The sequence below is a fragment of the Diadema setosum genome, chromosome 6, assembly GCF_964275005.1.
Source record: "Diadema setosum chromosome 6, eeDiaSeto1, whole genome shotgun sequence".
Lineage (NCBI taxonomy): Eukaryota > Metazoa > Echinodermata > Echinoidea > Diadematoida > Diadematidae > Diadema > Diadema setosum.
In genome coordinates, this window is record NC_092690.1 from 28446601 (window position 1) to 28468127 (window position 21527).

Sequence of the window (21527 nt, forward strand, 5' to 3'; positions counted from 1 at the left end):
CTATTAACAGTTAAAATATCAGTGCCAACAGCCGCTTTATAAAAATAATATTATTTTCTTCAGAAGTCTATCCTTTCCAAATAGGAAAAATGCCGCTTCTTCAATGGAATTTCAACATAACAATTCAATGGATTCAGAAATTTTCCAGCCATGGCACCACGTTCACACGGATATTTGAGAATATGATAATGCCACAGTTGTGAAAATGGCAGAGCAAGCTCAGTAGTTATTGTCTCAAAAATACTGCACGTCTTTAATTTATTGTGTATTATTTTAGCACACATGATATCATGACAAACTAAAATCGAAATGAAACTGAATTCAAAATAAGATCCAAATCTAAAATTCAAACCCAAACTCCAAGTTTGAAACTCATTCTAACAAAAACAAAATCCTAAACTGAAACTCAAGGCCAAACTCAAATTCAAAACTCATGCAAAATACAATACTCAGACTCAAATCTAAGCCCAAACGCAACCCCTATTCAAACCTTGAACTCAAGCTCAAACTAAAAACCCATAAACAAACCCAACCTCAGACTCAAATCTAAGCCCAAACTTGACCCAAATTCAAACTCAAATTCAAAACAGAGGCAAACATAAGTTCAAATATACGTTTTGAAACGTTGTTCCTTTGCTGTCATCTTCTGTGATCCAATCGCTGCATTTTTCCACGGCCCACTGCTCAGGGGCGTCCTGGTAGTCTTGCTCCAAGAGGTAGCCCAGAGTGTGGATGTCGCTCCAGAGAACTCGCCTCACACTGCAATGTGACCAAGAGATGCAACATATTGTATACCAGTTCTTTTCTTTATTGAAGAGATCATTTTTTTAGGATTAAATATTGTCTGTTTGTTTTTGTTGTTTTTTGTCTAAGAGAGATGATTGTATTGAGGCATACGAGATGTCTTTGGACATTAACCCTTTGTGTGACAGATTAATCTTCTGTCCGTTGCTATGCGCTATGTGTGTGAAGTTTGCGCACATTTAACTTATTGGCATAGAAAGGATTTAGAGAAGAAATGCACCTACATAGACACACAAAAAAAAGAACCATTATATCCAGACGTTGTATATCATTACCACTCGCCACATGGATTATTACAGAATGCTAATTTCACAAATTGGCATGCCCTATCAATTTGTTATTGTTTTCTTACTACTTCTACCATTGCGTCTTAAATTATACAGCGGAATATGACTTCTACATCGACATGTTTTCAATATGAAAAAAAAAAAATAAATATGTTGAGTATGTTTTTACAAAACGATGATTGTCACCCTCTCCCACACCCCCCCCCCCCCAAAAAAAGGAAAACGTCAATGAATTAAATGGTTATTGGATTCTCATCTTTGCCATAGTTACCGTTAAAGTGAACAAACAATATGATGATCAAATGTTTTTGTACCTATAATGATGTCTTTACGTTCTGGTAGGTATAAACTGTTATCCCTACTAGTATAGGCAGTTACGTAAATAAGACAGGAGAAAGGTCAACGAACTCTGCTGAGGTAGCGGTCATTTTGATGACGCCAAACGCGTTTTCTGATGTCACCCCGCTCTGAGCCGTCGGCTCGAAATTTAACTGGCCGTCCTGGAAACCGGTGTTGTTTGAGATGACATAGACGGTCTCCCAGCGCGGACCGGCGCTTCCGTCCTCGCGATAGGCCAGGACGCTCGCGGTCAGCATGTCGTTGGCGCCAAAACTGGTGGTGTCGGGGGTCCACGTGATCCTTAATGAGTTGCCTGCTGTCCGCCACGAACTGGAAGTTGAGTCTTGTCGCGTGATGGTAGGGGTCACTCTAGCGCTCTCGACTGTCGGGCAGAAGTCATATCAATATTTGGTGAATAATTACCAATTTCTTTATTGACTTCAATCCCTAAAATTCTTGAAAGGTTAGTTTACACGCGATTATTGAAATTTCTCACAAATCATAATATTTTCTCAGATTCTCAGTTCGGTTTCAGAAAACATTATAACACAACCCATGCTTTACTTACTTTTATAGACAAGGTAGCTCATGCTATAGATTTGAGCATACAATTGGAGTTTTTCTTGATTTTTCTAAAGCTTTCGATACGATAGATCACGAAATTTTATTTTCTAAACTGTGTCATTATGGAATTCGCGGGACACCTCTCGAATGGTTTAAGAGTTACTTAACCGATAGAAAGCAATTTGTTAACATTAACGGCTATGATTCGCAGTTAAAATCTATTTCATGTGGAGTCCCACAGGGCTCCCTCTTGGGCCCACTTTTATTTATCTTATACATAAACGACCTTCAAAAATCATCGCCAATTTTATCATTTATTTGTTTTGCTGATGACACAAGTTTGTTTTGTTCTCATCGAGACCCCAATACATTAATTGATATGATGAATACTGAGGCTAGGTCTGTGCAATCCTGGATTTATGCAAACAAATTATCCCTGAATATAGAAAAAAAAAAACTTATTTTATGGTATTCAGTAATTCTTTGAATGTTGTTCCACATGAGATCAAAATAAATGATATATGTTTAACGCAGGTCAATAACGTAAAGTTTTTAGGGCTTTGGATTGACCGAGAATTATCCTGGAAAACTCATATTAATTTTGTAAGTAAAATTTTGTCCAGAAATACTGGAATTTTAAATAAGCTTAAACATTTGTTCCCTGTTTATATTTTGCAGAGTTATATTCTTCTTTAATATCTCCACACTTTAATTATGGAATTTTGGCGTGGGGAAATGCAATTAATTTACTATTAGATTCCCTTCTTCGTATTCAGAAGCGTGCAATAAGAATTATAAACCACGCCGGATATTTTGCTCATACCAACTGTTTTTTCATCAAAACAGAATTCTGAAAATTCCAGACCTATTTTATTAAAATCTTGGAATTTTCATGTATAAACTAACAACTAATGAATTACCATCTGTTTTTATCCACATGTTCAAAAGAAATCGCTCTATTCATTGCTACCCCACTCGTCAGAGTGACGCTTATCACCTTCCCCGTACTCGCACTATTTTTGCAAAGAAAACAATTATGTTTACTGGACCCAGATACTGGAATGACCTCTCTCAAGATATTACTTCTTCCTTATCTCTATTCACCTTCAAACGCAAACTAAAACGGCTATTACTTAGTGGATACACACTACCCGGCTCTTAGCAACATTTTTTTTTTGATACCCCCAGTCTTTTGTCTTTGTCCGCAGCTCCAAGTCATTTAACGATACCGTTATGGCACTTTTTTTTTGTAAACACGGCGAAATATGTATAGTCTCGTTTAAGCGATACTAAAGTATTCATGTGGCTCGATAGTTCGTTCTTAATACTGATTTTGCACTGGTTCAATTTAAGTTGTTCGAGATAAACATGTCCGTTCTCCGTATAATTTCACGCCTATAAATTCGGGAACCTACAGTTTTTACAAGCATCACTGCTTTTATGTAGGCCCCATCATATTTCTGACATTGATTTGTGATATCCTCAGATGATAATGACCATTTATATTTGTGTGTAATGTTTGTTTGTCTTTTTTTTTTCAAGCATAAGATATGGTTGTATATATTTTGTACTTTTGTTTTATTGTCAATCACTTTGTAATCCCATCACTGAGAAAGTGGATATATGAAATAAACTTGAAACTTGAAACTTGAATATTAGAGAAAAATGCGTCAAAAATATAGATATAACGCTGCAGATTTAAAGTACGCCACGAAAAAAGAAAGGCACAAATGTTTTGCTTTGTAATCAATACACACAGGTAGAATAATAACACAAACTGAATGATGACACTCTGTCATAACCAAAGTGATAGATGTATTTTTCAACACTATCCATAATTAAATAAATCACAGCACTCAACGTAATTATTACATATTTTAATTATCCCATCATGATGCAAATTTTTAACTCTTAATCTAGATGTTTAAACAGCATTGAACCATACGGCCCCTTCTGTGGGCGAGAGGGCGTGGCAAAGGGGTAATACGTACTTAGTGAATATGATGCCGATTTCCCGCCGGTAAGGTCTGCCCCGTGCTCGATGACCACCACCTCGACTTCGCCGACCAGGAAGAAGGGCATGGGGACGCAGTAGGCCTCTTCGTTGGACACGACGGTGGCGTTGACGCGCTGGACCTCCTGGCCTTCGAAGGTGAAGACGCATGAGGTGGTCACAATCGAATCCCAGCACGGTCCGTACAGGTAGATCCTCTCTCCTCCTAGCATCCCACCACGAGTTGGTGTGATCGTAAGATCTGGCATGGGTCAAGAGACGTGCAGAAAGACTCTGAGAGGCTGTGTCACGAAAATTCTAAAATCTATCCTAAGTTCATTTCAATGACCTTTATAGGGGACAATTTTGGGATTAATCGATTCTCAGAAGTTAGGAACTGTTTCACTATTTTAAAGCCAATTTGGAAGAACGATTTCGGCCCACTTTGCCACATTTTACAGAATAAATCTTGAATGTTTCTATGTATCCGTCCCAACCGATCTGATCCGAATCTGTACCAGTTTTGGGTTATTGTTTTGCTCGATAGAAATCGTAATGTATTACGTTGGTGAAACATGGCCTTGGAACGAGTTAGGGAAATGCTTGTTGGGCCCTCATCTGACTGCTCTACCCCCGTCTGAACAAACCTGCCCTCATCTATATGTTAGAGCAATATACAGGGTAAACTCGATGTAATGAGATCTGCTATAACAAAATACCTGACATGAAGAGCTCAGTTGCAAATGGTACCTCATCGATTTTTCATCAAAATTCACTTTTTGGTCTTAATGTACTCATTTTAGGACTTCTATTCACTTATACCAACAAAGAGCTGAATTTCCAACCAGAAACTAACAAACTTATTTCTCCTGTCCCAATGAACTTATTTTACATCGTTTTGTATTGTTTATTGACTACTGATAAAATAAAGTATCTTGGTCCCAAGGATCTCGTTATACTGAGTTTCCGCTGAACTAGTAATTCAGCTTGCAACCTTTTACTCCCCCCCCCCCCCCTCCTTCCAGCTCTCGTAACTATACACACACACACACACATACACACACACTCACTCTGTCTGTCTCTCTCTCTCTCTCTTATTTTCTCTCTTTCTGCTACTCCAAGCTTTCTTTCTACCTTTATCTTTTCTATTTCTTTCCTTTTCCATTTTCTTCCTTTCCCAATTCCTTCTTCAGTAATATTGATGTTCTTTATCGTTGTCCGTATCACTCCATGTTTGGCGTGTCTGTCATTGTCGAGTCTCTCTCTCTCTCTCTCTCTCTCTCTTTCTCTCGATGAGTCTGCTATCACTATAACTTATAGGATATGTTCTCCTATTTTATTACTTTTTTTATTGATCAGTTATCCTCATTTCATAAACACATAATATTTTGGGGGAAGCGGCTGGGTATTGAACCGTGAACCCACCATTAACTGCCTGCAGAGAGAAAGCCATATAACAATTCAAGTCGCCTTGTAAAAAAGGTGAGAAGGCTACGTGGTTCTTACCTCTTTGCGCATCGAGTTCTTAAAAATCGCAAACTAGTCACTGAGTACTTAAACAAGGTGCAGTAGCGAATATATAACAGTGGCCTTCTCGCCTCCCCCTCTCTTAAGTATGCATCACGCCTAGGGAAGTTGACAAATCGACGTGTAAAAGCTACATACCTTTGTCGTTTCCGCACGTTGGGTCTATGACGTTGTCACCGTCCACTTTGAAGGCAAACTGGCCGTCCACGTCTACATTCGTAGATGTGGGCAAATTCACGAGCTGTTCATCGTCCCGGGAGTAGGGTTCGAGTATAAAGTACCTCGTTCCCAATTGCATGTTGAAGCCGATCTGAGATGGACAAACAAAGGGAGGAAAGTGTTATGAAAGCCTGGAAGCGGTGACTCAGTTGGAGAGATCACGATCTCTTAATTTTGAGGTACCGGATTCTTGCTCAATGTTTTCAAAGGAAACCAACGTCCTACTATATTGCCTGAAAGCAGCGATACAAGTACAACACATCTGTGACAATTTGAGGAAAATCTGACAAGCGATACAAAAGTTATGAACTTTTGTAGTTTCGGTGCAGTCGTAGATTACTGGATAAGAAGACTACCGCAGTTGATGGCGTCGTGTTGAACAACAGTACATGTATAAAGACATATATAAAGATTACTACAATAGTCCATTGTTCATGAAAAGTGCCTGGATGTGATCTACACATTATTTAAGCGGGGTTCCCACTATCACGATTGGCGCCACGATTGAAATAGTGGTCTTTATCGTGAAGCAATCGTGGTGATTTTATAAGATCGTATCATATTGTGTCAGATCTTGAGGTCAATCGTAGCAATCGCCTTAATCGTAGAAAATTTTTGAACGGTTCAAAAATGTTCTACGATTAACACGATTCATTTTTGAACGTGATCATCGCATCAGATTGTCTTAGATCGTATCAAAACGCAGCAAATCTTAACTTATCGTGCTTCTTAATCGTGTTAATTGCGATCGACTTTTTCACTTTCCTTGTGCTAATTTCTTTTTTTCACATTTATTTTGAACTTATTTTACCTGCAAATCGTACATATTTTGTATTCCGCGAGGTTGAATAAGGGAGGGCTGGCACAATGAAATATAGAATAACGACATCACTGAAACATCCACCAGAAGTAGAGTGTTTCATATACCCAACAAAGTAACTTTTGTGACTTTTGAAAAGTGACCATTGTCGTGGATGTTAGGTCACTCGTGCATGACTATAAAGATCACTGTCATTATTTCTCACAAAGAAGTTAGTCAGTAAGTGTAGCAATACCCCTGCGAAATAATTTTGCTTTTTTAAATTATTATAGGGGAGTTACCTTTCTGTTGTGTGTGTATGTCGGTTTTGTTAAACACTGTTAAGTATAAAAACAACAAATCAAACCAAACCAACCAAACTGTCAATACCCCATGAGATAACGACATTTTGAAATAAAATTGCATATGATGCGAATATGAAATCAAACACACAAGTAATACTATCAGTTCAGCCAACTTTCTTATATTTAGCGTATATAACACATATGTTATATCAGATTCAAAGGAAGGTGAAAACATTTTCGTCTCGATCTTTTTTTTTTTTCTGAGGAAGGAGGGGGAATGATCTGATCTTGTGGATTCGGGCATTTTTTCGGGGGGGAGGGGGAGGTGGAGGGGAAGAGTGAGCAGGTCGATTAAATAATTTATTTCTTTAGGTTGAATTACTGGAGGGACTATCTGAGGTTTTGACTGGCCTTGGTGATGCTTTCTCTCTGATGATAACGTAATTGTCATTCTCAATACTGCAAAGGTCACGTGTTGTCATCATTTTCAACCTGTCAACCCTTGCCATCATCAATGGATGTGGATAGTAGGCCTAATCAGTGGGCCTAATCACTCTGCAGAAGTTAAGGAAACGATGAAATCCATGTCAGCCGGACTATAATTTCCCATTCGGGTCCAATCGCACCTTAAATGAGGATCGCTTTTGATCCCGATCGTGAAAGATATCGTATCTTATCTCAACAGCCCTCACTGGTTCGCGGTATTCATATTGGAACGTATCAGAACGTACCAAATCGGGGATCCCGATCGTAATGATCGTAGTAGATCGGAACCAATCATGGACTCAATCGGGACAGTCCTATCGGATCGTATTTGAACGGGAGACCAGATCGTGACAGATCGTATTGCTTGAAATCGACCAATCGTGACCATATCGCATCTAAGCGAACCAATACGTATTGACTCGCATAACCTCGTATCCAAACGTGAAATTCCAAACGAGTTCAACAAATCTTCCACGATCAGTTACGATTGTCCAATCGTGGCGTTCGTAATAGATCGCACGATAGTTGGAACCCCGCTTAATGAAAACGTGTGAATCTTCAAGTTCAATTTTGATAACTTTCATTTTTGATGTAGTGAATGAAACTGGATGAAACTTTTTCCGCTCTGTTTGTTTGAATCTCCTCTGCTCGTTAATGTTAAAATGAACATGACTGTTAAACTTTGGGGCTAGACTTAAAATATGGGGAATAGTTGGTACGTGATGTAAGGAACTAGCTGGAGCAGTTGGTGGAACTGAGGCAACTATCTTGCCGACACGAAAATGCATGAAGGCTAAGTACGAGACAATATCAAATCTTGCTCAACTATTTATTCTACATTTGGGCAATAATCGTCGTTGATACAATCATAATTATTAGGCTCCCCACACATTACGTTAAGATTACAGATATCTTTAGTAAATGGTTGCTATTTTTTCAATTTCTATTTTCTTCATGCAACTGCATTCTGCACCCACACCTGCACCTGCACTGCACCTGCACTGCACCCGCGGTAACCATTGTTGACACTGATAATTTACTCCGAGAGAGTTGTGTCGGCGGATAGTTTTTCTTCTTCTTCTTCTTCTTCTTCTTCTTCTTCTTCTTCTTCTTTATAGAGGCCTCAACCATTTCAAGCTAAATCTTTTACGATAGTGGTCTTCTGTATCCGATTTTCTCTGTTATTTACTGAAAATAATATCTTATTGTATGTTTCTGTATATGTACACTGCTCAATACAACTGCTTATGTGTATCTATAAATTGAATTCGGAAATAAATCAAGTCAAGTCAAAATTGAAAAAAATAAATAAATAAAAAAAAAATAAGGAGAGCACGTGTAAGAGGACTATTCACCAGTGCAGCACCCGCTCCTCCTGGGTAAAGACCGGTTTGCTCATCTCCTCCCATCTTGGTGCCTATGGTCCACTCGATGGTGTCGTAGAGAAAGAACACGAAGGATTCCTGTCCATCTGTCACTAGCACGGCCTGGAATGTATCCGTCTGTTTAAAACAATACAATAAAAATTATGAAAGTAATAATAATAATGTCTTCTTTATCCAGGGTAGTCTTTTCATTACTGCCACTGCTCTATACCAGAGGGCCACGCCATTATTATAACCAGCACGTTGCCAGGTACCCATTTAGACCTGTTCACTTGGGTCGAGAGTGACGTGACGGGGTAATTTATCCAAGGACGTATGCACTGGGCGGGAATTGAACTCGGGTCCTCTGATTGGGAGTCGGGAATCTTATCCACTGTGGCATAGCGCCCCCATGAACAAAGCACATAAGCATCTTTTTTTTTATTTTATGATGCACGTATATCGTCTATCGTCGTTCAGGCCGATGACATTCATAAAAACACTGCCTGTAAATGTGTGCCGGCTTACGCAAACAACATGCTTGTGAAGATATGATCAAGGCACGTAAAGAGCTGCAGTTAAAGACTTACCCCATATGCCGACTACAATCAAACAAACAAACATACACACACACACACACACACATACATGCATGATATTAACATTGTTCATAACAATAAAGGACACCAGCACTAAGGTTGGTTTTGTACAGATTTTATGGACTATCTTGTATAGAAAACTAGTTATGGTAAGGTGGGTTTTTTGTCACCAACTTACCGGATTTGCGCCGTTTTGGTACTCAAAGAACGACACGTCCTCCCACGTGACAATGATGACGTCAGCCGCCTCGAAGTTCATGTTGCTGCGGAAAAAAGTTTGCACCTCTGTAGTGGCTCTTGTCAAGACGGCCGAATCCGTCGTTTCCCGGTAAAAGATGTTTCCCTGCGAGGTGATGTCCACGTCTGACCAGAAGGGCAAAATGGCATCTGGTTGTTCATCGTTATTTCCATCGCCGTCCTACAAATACGTAAAATCGGCAACGGGTGTACGTTACCGAGCTCACGAGATCACGAGTCATACAGCGCACTAGTCGTATAAACCAAGAGTTATTTATCCCAAGGGTCATACAGTCCACGATTCATACAAAGCAACATTTATACGTCAGCCAATGAGTTATACGGCCCATGAGTCATATCCCACGAGTTATGCAGACCATGAGTCATACATCCCACGAGTTATACAGCCCGGGAGTCATACAACCCACCATTATACAACGCACGAATCAAGCAGCCTACTAATTGGAAATCGACCCATGAGTGAAAGTTTTGGAGCTCACAAGCCCAGGGGACATGCAGCACACGAGTCATATAACCTAGAGTTAAATAGTACACGAATTATACAGCCCACGAGTCATACAGCCCAGAAGGTGCTAGATATCGATCCTTCGCGAGGTTTCTCATCTGTAAATAAAGTGGACTCCTTCCAGGATGAGTTGTCAATCTTACTGTCTATAAGGAGTAAAATATGGATTAAGTTTGTACAGCCCACGAGTCACGCAATCCACGAGTTATACCTCCCAAGAGTCATACAGCCCACGGGTTGTACAACCTACTAGTTATGTCTTACATTACTCTTCACTGCGCAAGGTAGGGAGGGTTTGATTAGTCGTCTCCTCCAATCTTAATTTTAAATGTACTCCAGGGCTTTCAATAGACAATATTGTGAATGAAATGAAATAATAGCAATCTTGTTATCAAGTAATTTTGCAGTATCTTCCCTTTTACGCTTTCTGCTATTTCACGATACATTTTTCGGTTGCCAAGGTACCTCGTTGACGTGCGGGAAAGACAATCTTACAATTGGCAACATTGTTTTACTCTGTTCATTAAAACACGTGCCTATTTTTTAACCCCGGCAAAACAGATCACACAAATAAAAATTTTACAATCGCAAGATTAAACAGGATTGAGAAGTTCACAATCTCTACGAACACAAATAAGTCATTTTAACATGTTTAATATTGTAACGCATGCCTTAACGGTAAAGCCAGATATGTAATATAGGCCTACTGGCGAATTCAGGTTTTGTACTTACAAGGTCGTAGTAAAATGGCAAGTTTCTAAATATAGAGGGATTTGGGGAATTTCCAGAATACTCGAGATTGGCGGGCTCGTTGAATGTCAAGATGCCGTTGTCATTAATCTGTGAGAGAAATATAGAAAATTATAGTGTGATATAAAGAGGTTAATCGCAGGACGAATTACGGACATTTTTAAAACATTTCAAAGTAAGTCTGTCGTCAGATGAAGCGAAATAAAACCTTTCCACTGATACTAAAAGTTTTACATAATAGAACACATTCTTGAATCTATACTTTTAATAATTCGTATTGTCTAATATTATTAACTTGTTTTTGTCGCAAATATATATTATCATATCTCAAAATTACAAGAATGCAATTAACTCCTATTCTGATCAAAATCTTAGGATTTCACACCTTCATTTCAATTAGTTTAACCAGGTCAATAAGCAAAGTCAATTGCCAGAAGAAAGCAACACTAAACATACATATGTTCATTCCAATATCTGTGGTTTACACACAAACACACACACACAAAAATACTGCTACACCTACTAAATCATCATATCTTGATAGATGCAACATCATATTTAACACGCATATTCATCAAAAATCATGCAGGAATGTTGACCCCATCCAAGACATTTTTGCTGAAGGTAGATGTTATGTAAATAGGATAGCTCAGTGCCCTAATGAATAGGAGCCCTGCCTGGCAGTGCAGCATAACTGAATAATAGATGCCCAGGCCTGAATGAACATTGGAATGCCAGTGATATACCCACAGTCCTGCAGTTTAAAGGGAAGATAAACCCCAAGAACAATGTGGATTGAGTGAAAGCAGCAACATTAGTAGATCACATCAATGAAAGTTTGAGGAAAATCGGACAATCGATGCAAAAGTTATGAATTTTTAAAGTTTTGGTGTTGGAACCGCTGGATGGGGAGACTACTAGAGGATATGACGTATGAGTGGACAACAATTCAAAGAAAATATAAAGGAAATTCAACAAAAATTCACTTTTCTAGAATTATGAAAGAGCAGTGGACCAAACGCTTTCAGAAAGCAGGGGGAATAATTGCTACCCTTAACATATGTCAATATCAAGTTGATGGAATTTGTAATTTTCATGAAAAATTGATTTTTGTAGTATTTTCTTTATATTTTCTTGGTATTGTTGTCCACTCATACGTCATAACCTCCAGTAGTCTCCTCATCCAGCGGTTCCAACATCAAAACTTAAAAAATTCATAACTTTTGCATCGATTGTCCGATTTTCTTCAAACTTTCACTGATGTGTTCTACTAATGTTGCTGCTTTCACTCAATCCACATTGTTCTTGGGGTTTATCTTCCCTTTAAGACAGCATGCTTTATACTTCACTTCACAACCAGCAGCCAGACTACAGAGACACACCTAAAGGTAACTCCAGTCCGGCATAGTATATAACAGTAGAAGCAGTGAATTTCTCTCATAAACGACTCGCTTTGGTGTCTCCATGTAGCCTGTTTCCTTCGAGGGGCTTCGATGTCATAGAAATTTAAAATGAGAAGTGGAGGATATAAACTTAACGCCCACAACTAAAACACGCACGTGGACTTTTCATGTATAGGCAGATTTCAATATGGGTTTACGGGTTGTTGTTTTTTCGATTACAGTGGAAACTCGATATAAAGACATCTTGTATGACAAAATACCTGATAAAAACAAATTAACTTTTCCTGTTCCAATGAACCTATTTCCTTTGTTTTGCACTGTCTCTTTACCATTAGTATAACAAAATATCCGATATTAAGAACAAATTGAATACCTGAATATAAGAACGACCCAAGTCCAAATTTGGCTAACGCCTTTGCAAGCCATTTCTGAGGTCATGCAAATACAGAGAATCATTCAAGTGACTGCTCTATATTCAAATTTGTATGAATAACATCCAAATAACTGGAAACATTCAAAGCAGTTGGAAGTCTTAATTCATTTCTATATTTCACTACTGGACTTGGGTCATTCGTATATTCAGTTATTCAATTGTCTTTATTGGGATTGACAAATTGCCAAGGATCTCTTTATACTACACATGTATGTTTCCACTGTACTTTTGCCACCTACCAAAAGTTCATTGTAGAAGTTTTCTCCAAATGGGAAATCTTGCTGTAAAACAAGCGTCTGGTAGATGTCATTGTTATTGGCCATAGTCGAATCCCCCTCAGAGGTGCCATAGGGATACACTGTAAAATGAAACACAATACCAATAGATTGTCCATTGATTAAAGACATTATTTACTATTTGCAGATGAAACAAAAGCTCTGCTTTAGTGTTGTTAATAGTTCTAAACTGTGAGTTAGGGACAAAAACAACCAAAGTAATTTGTTTTATCAATTTGATCAATGTTAAATATTGTTAAATATACAGAGTGTGAACAATATTCATATTAAATATTTTTCTGTGATAACCCGTTTATATAGTTACGGTTAATTTAGTAAATGTTATAGTATATATCTATTTATATTTTAAGCTTTATTGCGAAATGTTTAATGTAGGATATTTTATTAGTAAAATAGGGTGTCTTGCATCAATGTGCTAAGTCAACCATTTTTTTTTTAATTCACTGCTCCCAATGATAAATAATGTCTGTAAGTCTGAGAGTTGCGTATGGTACTGCTTTACCATGTTTACTTCCGTCCTGAAAAGAACAAGCACTAAATGTGCCAAGCAATTAACCAGAGATGCATTTAAACATGCTATTTAAAAGTTTGATTTTCTACTTTGGTCCAAATTTATTGATAACCTCTTCGTCATTTTGACAATAGAGTGGAATTTAGCCATGAATTGACCTGATATGATTAACTCTTTTACTTCATTGATATCCGCTATACTGTTCAACATTAAGAAAGGTGTCTTCATTATATTGGTTTTGTTGTTGTTGTTGTTGGTGGTGGTGGTGGTGGTGGTGGTGGGTTTTTTTTTTGCGAAAGGGATTACATTTACGATAGTCAACGACTAACGATTGACACCGTAAAATCATGAATTTTGGGAAGTGCGAGACAACATGCATCTCCCGCTAATCAGTGTAAAATGTAAGAGAAAAATAAAAAAATGCAATAAGGCAATTAATCTGGATAGTCAGAAGTTGATTCATATTCATTACTTAACTATAGATAAAAAGAACGTTTTAACTCGCTGACAACTGACCTACCTAGCCATATTAAGCATGTTACATTATCACAATGAACATTATTTTATATGTTTTAGTTCATTTCAGACAATAGATCGTAAGCGATGAAATAAGCACATGCTGTGTATGTTCATGAGCAACCTTGCTATAAATATCATTACCTACGGAAGCCTGCTAGGTCATTAATACAGTTTAATGGGGATCATAGAATCTCTTGGGTTGAAGCTGCAACACAGCTCTATGATAACTGATTACTACCCACCACTAACACCCGACTAGCTGGCGTACATCAAAATATAATCTTATAGTGAGTGATTTAATTGAAAAACGAAAGGAGAGCGAAGTTTTGTTTGATTTTTGTTTTCTTTATATCGAAAGCTAATTGAGTGATCAGCAAACATAGATCCTGAAAGGAATACGTTGAAAGTGCACGTTCTTTGTATTCAAATCGGTTAGATTGATAGTTTGACAAGTGTGAATTTGACAGACGATATCCAGAATTGGACGCCATCTGAAGGCAAAATTTGAGCAGAGAAGTGTTGCTTGCATTGTTTGGATAACACGTCCTGGAACATCTTTAGGGCTTTTTACACTTGTAAATTTTTGCTTAGCCCCGGACTATCGGTGGGGCTAAGGGGGGGCCTTAGCCCCACCGATAGTACGGGACTATCCTTAGCCCACTTTCTGTTTACACTCGTTTTTGCCAAAGTGGGCTAGCCCCACCGATAGTACGGTACTATCTGGCCCTGCAAAATAGCAGGGGTTAGCACCGCAATTGCGGTGCTAGCACCGCAATTGCGGTGCCAAGCAAGTGAGTGTAAACAGAACGAAAAAATAATCCTGGGCTAAGCGACGGAGACGAAGTGCGACCCTCACTGACCAATCAGAAACGAGGTAATCAAGTGCTGCCGGTGCGTGCGTGTACGTGTACAGTACACAGCGTAATTATGAATATTCATGTGGTTTGGAAAGTCCGGGGCTAAGAAAGACGAGTGTAAAAAGGTCAGTTTTCTCCTTAGCCCCGGACAAGAGATAGTACGGGACTAATTGGCGAGTGTAAAAAGCTGAAAAAATTGGTACGGGACTAACGATAGTCCTGGGTCAGAGAAAGTCCGGGGTTAAGAAACACAAGTGTAAAAAGCCCTTTGGACCATTAGTGTGCTTTGAGTAATGATTGGCAAGTGGTAACTCGTAGCATCGTACTCACGATCCATAGAAAGAGTTCAGCACATTTGACAATATTCTCGAGAACAGGTGAGAATGGTGACTAAACAGGTGCAATGCAATGAGTCACCACTCAGGTATGCGCCCTGCATTTAAAGTTACTCCTTGGCAAATTCCAGCAAAGCAGTAAACATTGTTAATTTCCTTTTTTGGTGTCAAGTGTCAAACTACTTGCAATCCGTGATATCACTCGGCGACGTCACTTCATTTTATGACTTCCGTAACCTATGTAAAGCTGATTCCCAGTCTACTTGATAGACTGGAAGGAAAGTGTAAATGAAAAAAAAAAAAAAATCAATCAGATCTTTTACGCGATTTCTAGAACATCAATTCATATTCCGTAACCTATACAGCTGTATTAGTTTTTTTTTTTCTTTTGCACTAAGTTGAAGTCATGTTTAAGAAAATCGTGACCAATGAATGATAAAGTAATACATTTGTATTCATCCTTTTCATAAAGACTAAAAAAAAATAAAAAGTAATTAAAAACAAACCACGTGATTAAAACAACCCAGTCTTGTCTGAATTTGATACCATTGCAAATTTTCAGTTGCAGATGTATTAATCATGAATAGTTCATTGAAATAGCTGTCCTCATAAGACCAAAAACAAATGAAAACTATTGTTTCTATGTATAGAGAGGATGTCCATAGTTCTTGTTCTGTACAGCTATTTAGCTAGCATCATGTGCTCTGTATCAGATAAAAACTGAAAAAAAAGTTTAATGTAATCAAATATGTAGTCCCGCTCATTCACATTTGTGTAGGAACTCTCTGCACGTCTTTCAGCTTATCGAAAGTTTGATATCACGGCAACATAACACAAAAAAGGAACAATGGAACAAATCGACGAACATCTTTTGATTCTGTGAGATATTCAAAAGAATGGCACACCATAAAAAAAGGTGTTTACCTCCCCAGTCTCTTTCTTTCTTTCTCTCTCTCTCTCTCTCTGTTTCTGTTTGAAATGTGATGACTCCTGTAAAATCAGCACGGTTTGTTCAAGAAATCTTACATTTCTTCAAGCGTAAAATGCAAAGTACTTTTCTAACGTTCGCATTATCTTACATGTATGATGCTTGTAAGTTGACTTCGGACGAAAGCGACGTTTTACATATTTATGTCAAACGCGGAAGTTCATGCAAATCGTTCCTGTACGAAGGCTAACATAAACAAAGGAAGAACATGGTTGTAGATGAGTTTAGCGCTTTTAACTTTGACACATTAACGTTATTCCATAAAAAGAACGGAAATACGAATGCATAGTTGGTTACAGATTTAATATCAGTACTACTATTGACATGTGCTTTTTACATGTCATTATACCTAACATGATACAAACTGCAATGATAAACACACTTGGGCTATTTAGTTGTTGAATTAGTGCTCCTGTGACATGTGTAAAACACTGTAATGTTCATTTCTGTATTAAACTATAATGTTGTGAATTCTTTTTTAGTATACACAAATAGCTTGGAAATATTTGTGATGTCTCTGTTTACTTGATCTCCATTTACATTTGTTATGCAAATGAGATTTTGTTGTGATGATGCAGTGCAGGCATACATGGCCATGTATTACAGATGGCTAGGAACTTATGAGCGTAAAAAAAAAAAGAACTGCGTTTTTTATGTGCATTTTACCGTTGTTTGATTCATGAACATGTGATATTGATATCTTAAATAATTATACTTTTACATTTTTGTTATTTTTTACTTCATGAAGCGAATACAGTATTTTTCTGTTGACGATAGTAACAAAATAGATTCAATTAAAATCAATTTATGCGCATAATCTGTTCATATGATTATGCACAGATAAATCTGATTGTACATTATATATTCATAGAGTAAATGTTATTTCTTCATTAACAAACACAGACCATCTATATACACATGTGCATGTGGTATCCGCATAGGATAAATTATGTCATGTGTATTATATAGATGTTCTTTTCTTCTTTTTATTTCCTCTTCTTCTCGCCTATATGGCCATGTATTACAGATGGCTAGGAACTTATGAGCGTTAAAAAAAAAGAACTGCGTTTTATGTGCATTTTACCGTTGTTTGATTCATGAACATGTGATATAGATATCTTAAATAATTATACTTCTACATTTTTGTTATTTTTTTACTTCATGAAGCGAATACAGTATTTTTCTGTTGACGATAGTAACAAGTAGATTCAATTAAAATCAATTTATGCGCATAATCTGTTCATATGATTATGCACAGATAAATCTGATTATACATTATATATTCATAGAGTAAATGTTATTTCTTCATTAACAAACACAGATCATCTATCATTGTCTATATACACATGTGCATGTGGTATCGGCATAGGATAAATTATGTCATGTGTATTATATAGATGTTCTTTTCTTCTTTTTATTTCTTCTTCTTCTCTCCGTGTTTCTTTTTCAACCTGTTCGTCCTTTCTGAACTGGGGAAAAATGAAGCAGAGCGTATGCTGAACGTAGGCAGCTTCGGCATGTGGGCGTGGCGAACTACAGAATGTTTGAAATTCGCCTTTGTGCCAACACGGTGTGGTATCGAACTTGTTAACACACGTGATCGAAGTAATTCTAAATCACGCAAATAGTGCCGTCTCGTTATCTGCACCTTGGATATTTGAATATCCGTGAAGTAGGTAGCTAGACATTTCTGCGCAGTAATGTAGGCTATAATTTGCAACATGGCACTGTACAGTATGTCCCAAAAAATTACAATAAATTTTTTTGCATTAGTAACACCCAATACGATTGAACTGTCTAAATGCTACTTCAGGGTCTTAAAATATAACATCTTAGCTCTATTTTGCAGAAAACACCATTCAATTTGATTAATCGGTCGCAGAGAAATGTGTAACGTTGTAAAGCATGATATGAGTCTGATTTTTCCAAGTTTAGCACTTCGATGCTTTTGTCTGTGAATACAATAGACAGAACTTGGAGGAAAGCGATTCTTGACATCCTCTACAAAATTCCTCATTTCTCTTTGACCACTGAAGCAAATGGAATAGGGTTTTCTGTAAGATGTGGGCAATGACTTACAGTTTCATATCCTGAATTTGTATTTGGATTAATTTACTGTTTTCAAAGATACCATTGCGGAGGGTCCCGTTGTATTTTTTTTTTTTTTTTTGGGGGGGGGACATACGGTACTACGTTACGATATAGGTCTAGATCTGATTCAGTATCGTGCAAAGAATACTAATTAGAAATATTGAAAAGTTGCCAGTGATTGGTAATAAATTCTGGATGGTGATTGGAATTAAATCATATTTTGAAATCACAGAGCGTAACCGTTTCCACTACTTGTTTGATAACCTCTATTAAATGCAGTAACATACGAAACATTGCTTAATCTCTTTTTAGCTCAGCTCAATAGAGACACCGTGTGCTATTTTTAACACTCAAATACAATGCGTTTATTAGTCCTGTAAACGCACGCGTGGTTTTTTTTTTTTTTTTTCTTGCAGATAAGTGATATTGTATTCAAAGTTGCGTGAATATATAAGCTTGGAAATACGTAAAATAAAGCCCACATTGGTTAATGGTCAGAAGGCTGGAGAAAACAGCGTTGCATGACGATTTGGGGGAAAATGATAAGCAAAGTAAGATAATTTTTCAACTGCAACTAACAGAAATGCTAACATCTGTACTATCCAGGTGAAATCAATATTTGATTTACATTCATAAGATCAGAACGGAAGAAAAAACAAAATAGATAGGTAGAAATATATTTCAAAAATTACTCACGTTCGGCACTTTGTATTGTCCGAAGAGCACACGTGATTAACAGACCGATTATCCATGTTTGGCCGCAATGTCTCCTTCCCGCCATTTTGAAAGACACCAGAGATAATGTTCAGTTACGATCAGACTGATTAGCGTGTGATTACGCTGGTTTTGATCCACCTTGGTCACCAGTGCTATAGATACATTTGTAACGGTCGCCTGCTGAAGTCCGGCCGAGGAGAAACAGGCGATCCGTTAGGAACCTTTCACCATCCAAGCAAGGATCAAACACGCTGCGTTATCTTCAACCGAATTATTGCAGGTGCCGAATGTGCAAGAAAAGAGAAAAAAAATGGCGGCAACGCGACCACTAGTAAGCTTGAGGGCAGAGGGCATCCAAACTTCGTTTGCATACAGCAAACAAGATGATCATTTTTTTATGATAAGTTTGATTACAAGTGTGTGCACCTTGCCGTGCCATTGGTACAAGCGTTTTGGTAAACGTATAAATGCTAGGGATGCAGACACTGGACCAGACCATTTTGATGCGTAGGGGGAGCGTTTACTCAAAGGGCGGAAAAGTTAATGGATAACGGACAGACTATGGAATGCCTGTTGAGTCATTATACTGCTGATGAGTCGGACGGACATTATTTTGAAAGCTATCCTCTTCCGCTTTAAAAATACCGGCGAAAAGGAATTCCGTCTATACCTAATTCTCCCCGACTATATATGGCATTTATCATCTGTAACAGTTTTTGTCACACATTCTGAAGACGATAAAAATAACAATTTTGCTGGATGGCGTCGTTCATTGAATAAGATCGTTTTTCGTCAGAAGTAGATGAAATTTGTGACGCATGTGCTTATAGTGTTGGGTCCTGGACGTGAAGTGTCTACTCCATAAGTGAAATTATTTTCTATCTCAGAGTTGATTTTGACATGAATAGATTAGATGTCGAACAGACAGAAGTCTGACAGTTTTATCAAATAGGCAAACACAAAGTTGGAATGTCATCGAATTTCAAAGCTTCTCTGGATTTGATGACACAGTGACATCAGTCGTATCGCAAGAAAAAAAAAAAGGAGAAAAATATGAAATAGTGATAATAATAATAAAGGACATTTATATTGCGCAGCTACTATGTTGTTATACTCTACTGCGCATTACAAAATGACATGCATACAAGAAATTCAAACAGAAAATGCATTACTTCAAGAAATGACTTTTTAACCTGACCTTAAACTCATTTATTAAAAATTAATAAGTTTAAGGTCATTGAGTATTGCATGGGGAGATAATTATACTCACCTGACAGGTTCTTCATTCACTCAAGGACAAAATCTTGATTTCTTATTCGTCTTTTTACTGATGTAAATCAACACGACTAATAACTTATACACTTAAATGTTTCATATGATATTATTGAAAAGTTCGTAAGCATAGTGGTGATTACTTGACAAAGGGGTGATTGTTTTCCATTTAGTACTGAAATATACTGATTACTATGTAGCTATTAATCTAAATCGAGGGAACAGTCGTGAAGAGGTTCCTTCGTTTTAAGAAGTGTAGCCGATGTGATATGAATTAATTCGGTACCACTGTTTTCCAAAATACATTACAAACTTCCGTTATTTTCCATAATGTTCTTTCTTTTTCGAGATTTGTATGAAACTTCACTGTTCTGCTATACTACGTATTCTTGAGTTTGTTTAGAGAGGGTAGTATTAAGGCCATGAATCAACCAATCAGATTTGATTGTTTGAGATATTACCATGGCAACTGCTCTTGTAACAACTGGCAACATTAATGAAATTACTCTTGATTGGTACGATTGGCAAGAAGCATCTTCGAGATGAAATATGCAGCAAGACAATTATGCAATGTTATAGGAGTAATATATATTACAACATTGTTTCAATGTGAGTGTGATCGAGTGGAGATGGGGAGTGTTCCTGGACGTGTTTTTAATGGATTTGTTAGTGATTCATACGTGGGAATATTTGGCGGGGGGGGGGGGGTGACGCGCAGGAAGATAATATCATAACTTATTAATGAGATCATATCAGGCGCGCCATTTGTCACCGGTCAACTTATCACCACCTAGACATGCATTCATGATGACCGGCCGATGGACCTCCAAGAGTCCTGTTTGGTGTTGACATTTCGTGTCGGTTACTGCAAGGATAAACAAGGAAGCGTCCTGTATAGAGTTATAGAAGGCTTGTAATTTCCAAACCAACAAGGAAGATCGGCAGATAAGCAGTTTAATGAGCATGCTTAATCACTTAGATGACTGTATGTTTTAGTGCGATTAGTCGCCATGAGAGTCACGTGACATAATATGCCCGGATGTTGGTGGGTGTCTATCACTGTCTATAATGTCCAGTTTGTATGAAATGCGCCACAATAGTAATGTAGCTGATCCTGTCAACTTTAACGATGACTAACAGAATAATTCAAATTCCAATTCAAATGATTTTATTTCCATATTAAGTAATACAAAGAAATATACATAACGCTTACACGAGTACAGAATATTACAAGGAATTTGAATCACGAAAGCTTCAACAAAAATTGGATACAATTACAGTAATATCAACTTTGTGTTCCGATAAA

The 21527-nt window shown here is 37.6% G+C and overlaps 1 protein-coding gene across 1 annotated transcript in view; it reads right to left on the reverse strand.

Annotated features, from left to right (window-relative positions):
- The window catches only part of LOC140229688 (sushi domain-containing protein 2-like), a 43387-nt gene extending 24332 nt beyond the window's left edge, over nucleotides 1-19055 (reverse strand). Inside the window, exons 1-9 of the mRNA XM_072309930.1 lie at nucleotides 18929-19055; nucleotides 12875-12993; nucleotides 10782-10889; nucleotides 9465-9704; nucleotides 8679-8825; nucleotides 5653-5824; nucleotides 3986-4249; nucleotides 1500-1812; nucleotides 615-759 (exon numbers count right to left, since the gene is read on the reverse strand). Of these exons, the coding sequence (XP_072166031.1) occupies nucleotides 615-759; nucleotides 1500-1812; nucleotides 3986-4249; nucleotides 5653-5824; nucleotides 8679-8825; nucleotides 9465-9704; nucleotides 10782-10889; nucleotides 12875-12993; nucleotides 18929-19013 (1593 nt within the window). The 5' untranslated portion in view covers nucleotides 19014-19055. The remainder of the gene's footprint in view (nucleotides 1-614; nucleotides 760-1499; nucleotides 1813-3985; nucleotides 4250-5652; nucleotides 5825-8678; nucleotides 8826-9464; nucleotides 9705-10781; nucleotides 10890-12874; nucleotides 12994-18928) is intronic.
- Between the last annotated feature and the right edge of the window lie 2472 nt (nucleotides 19056-21527).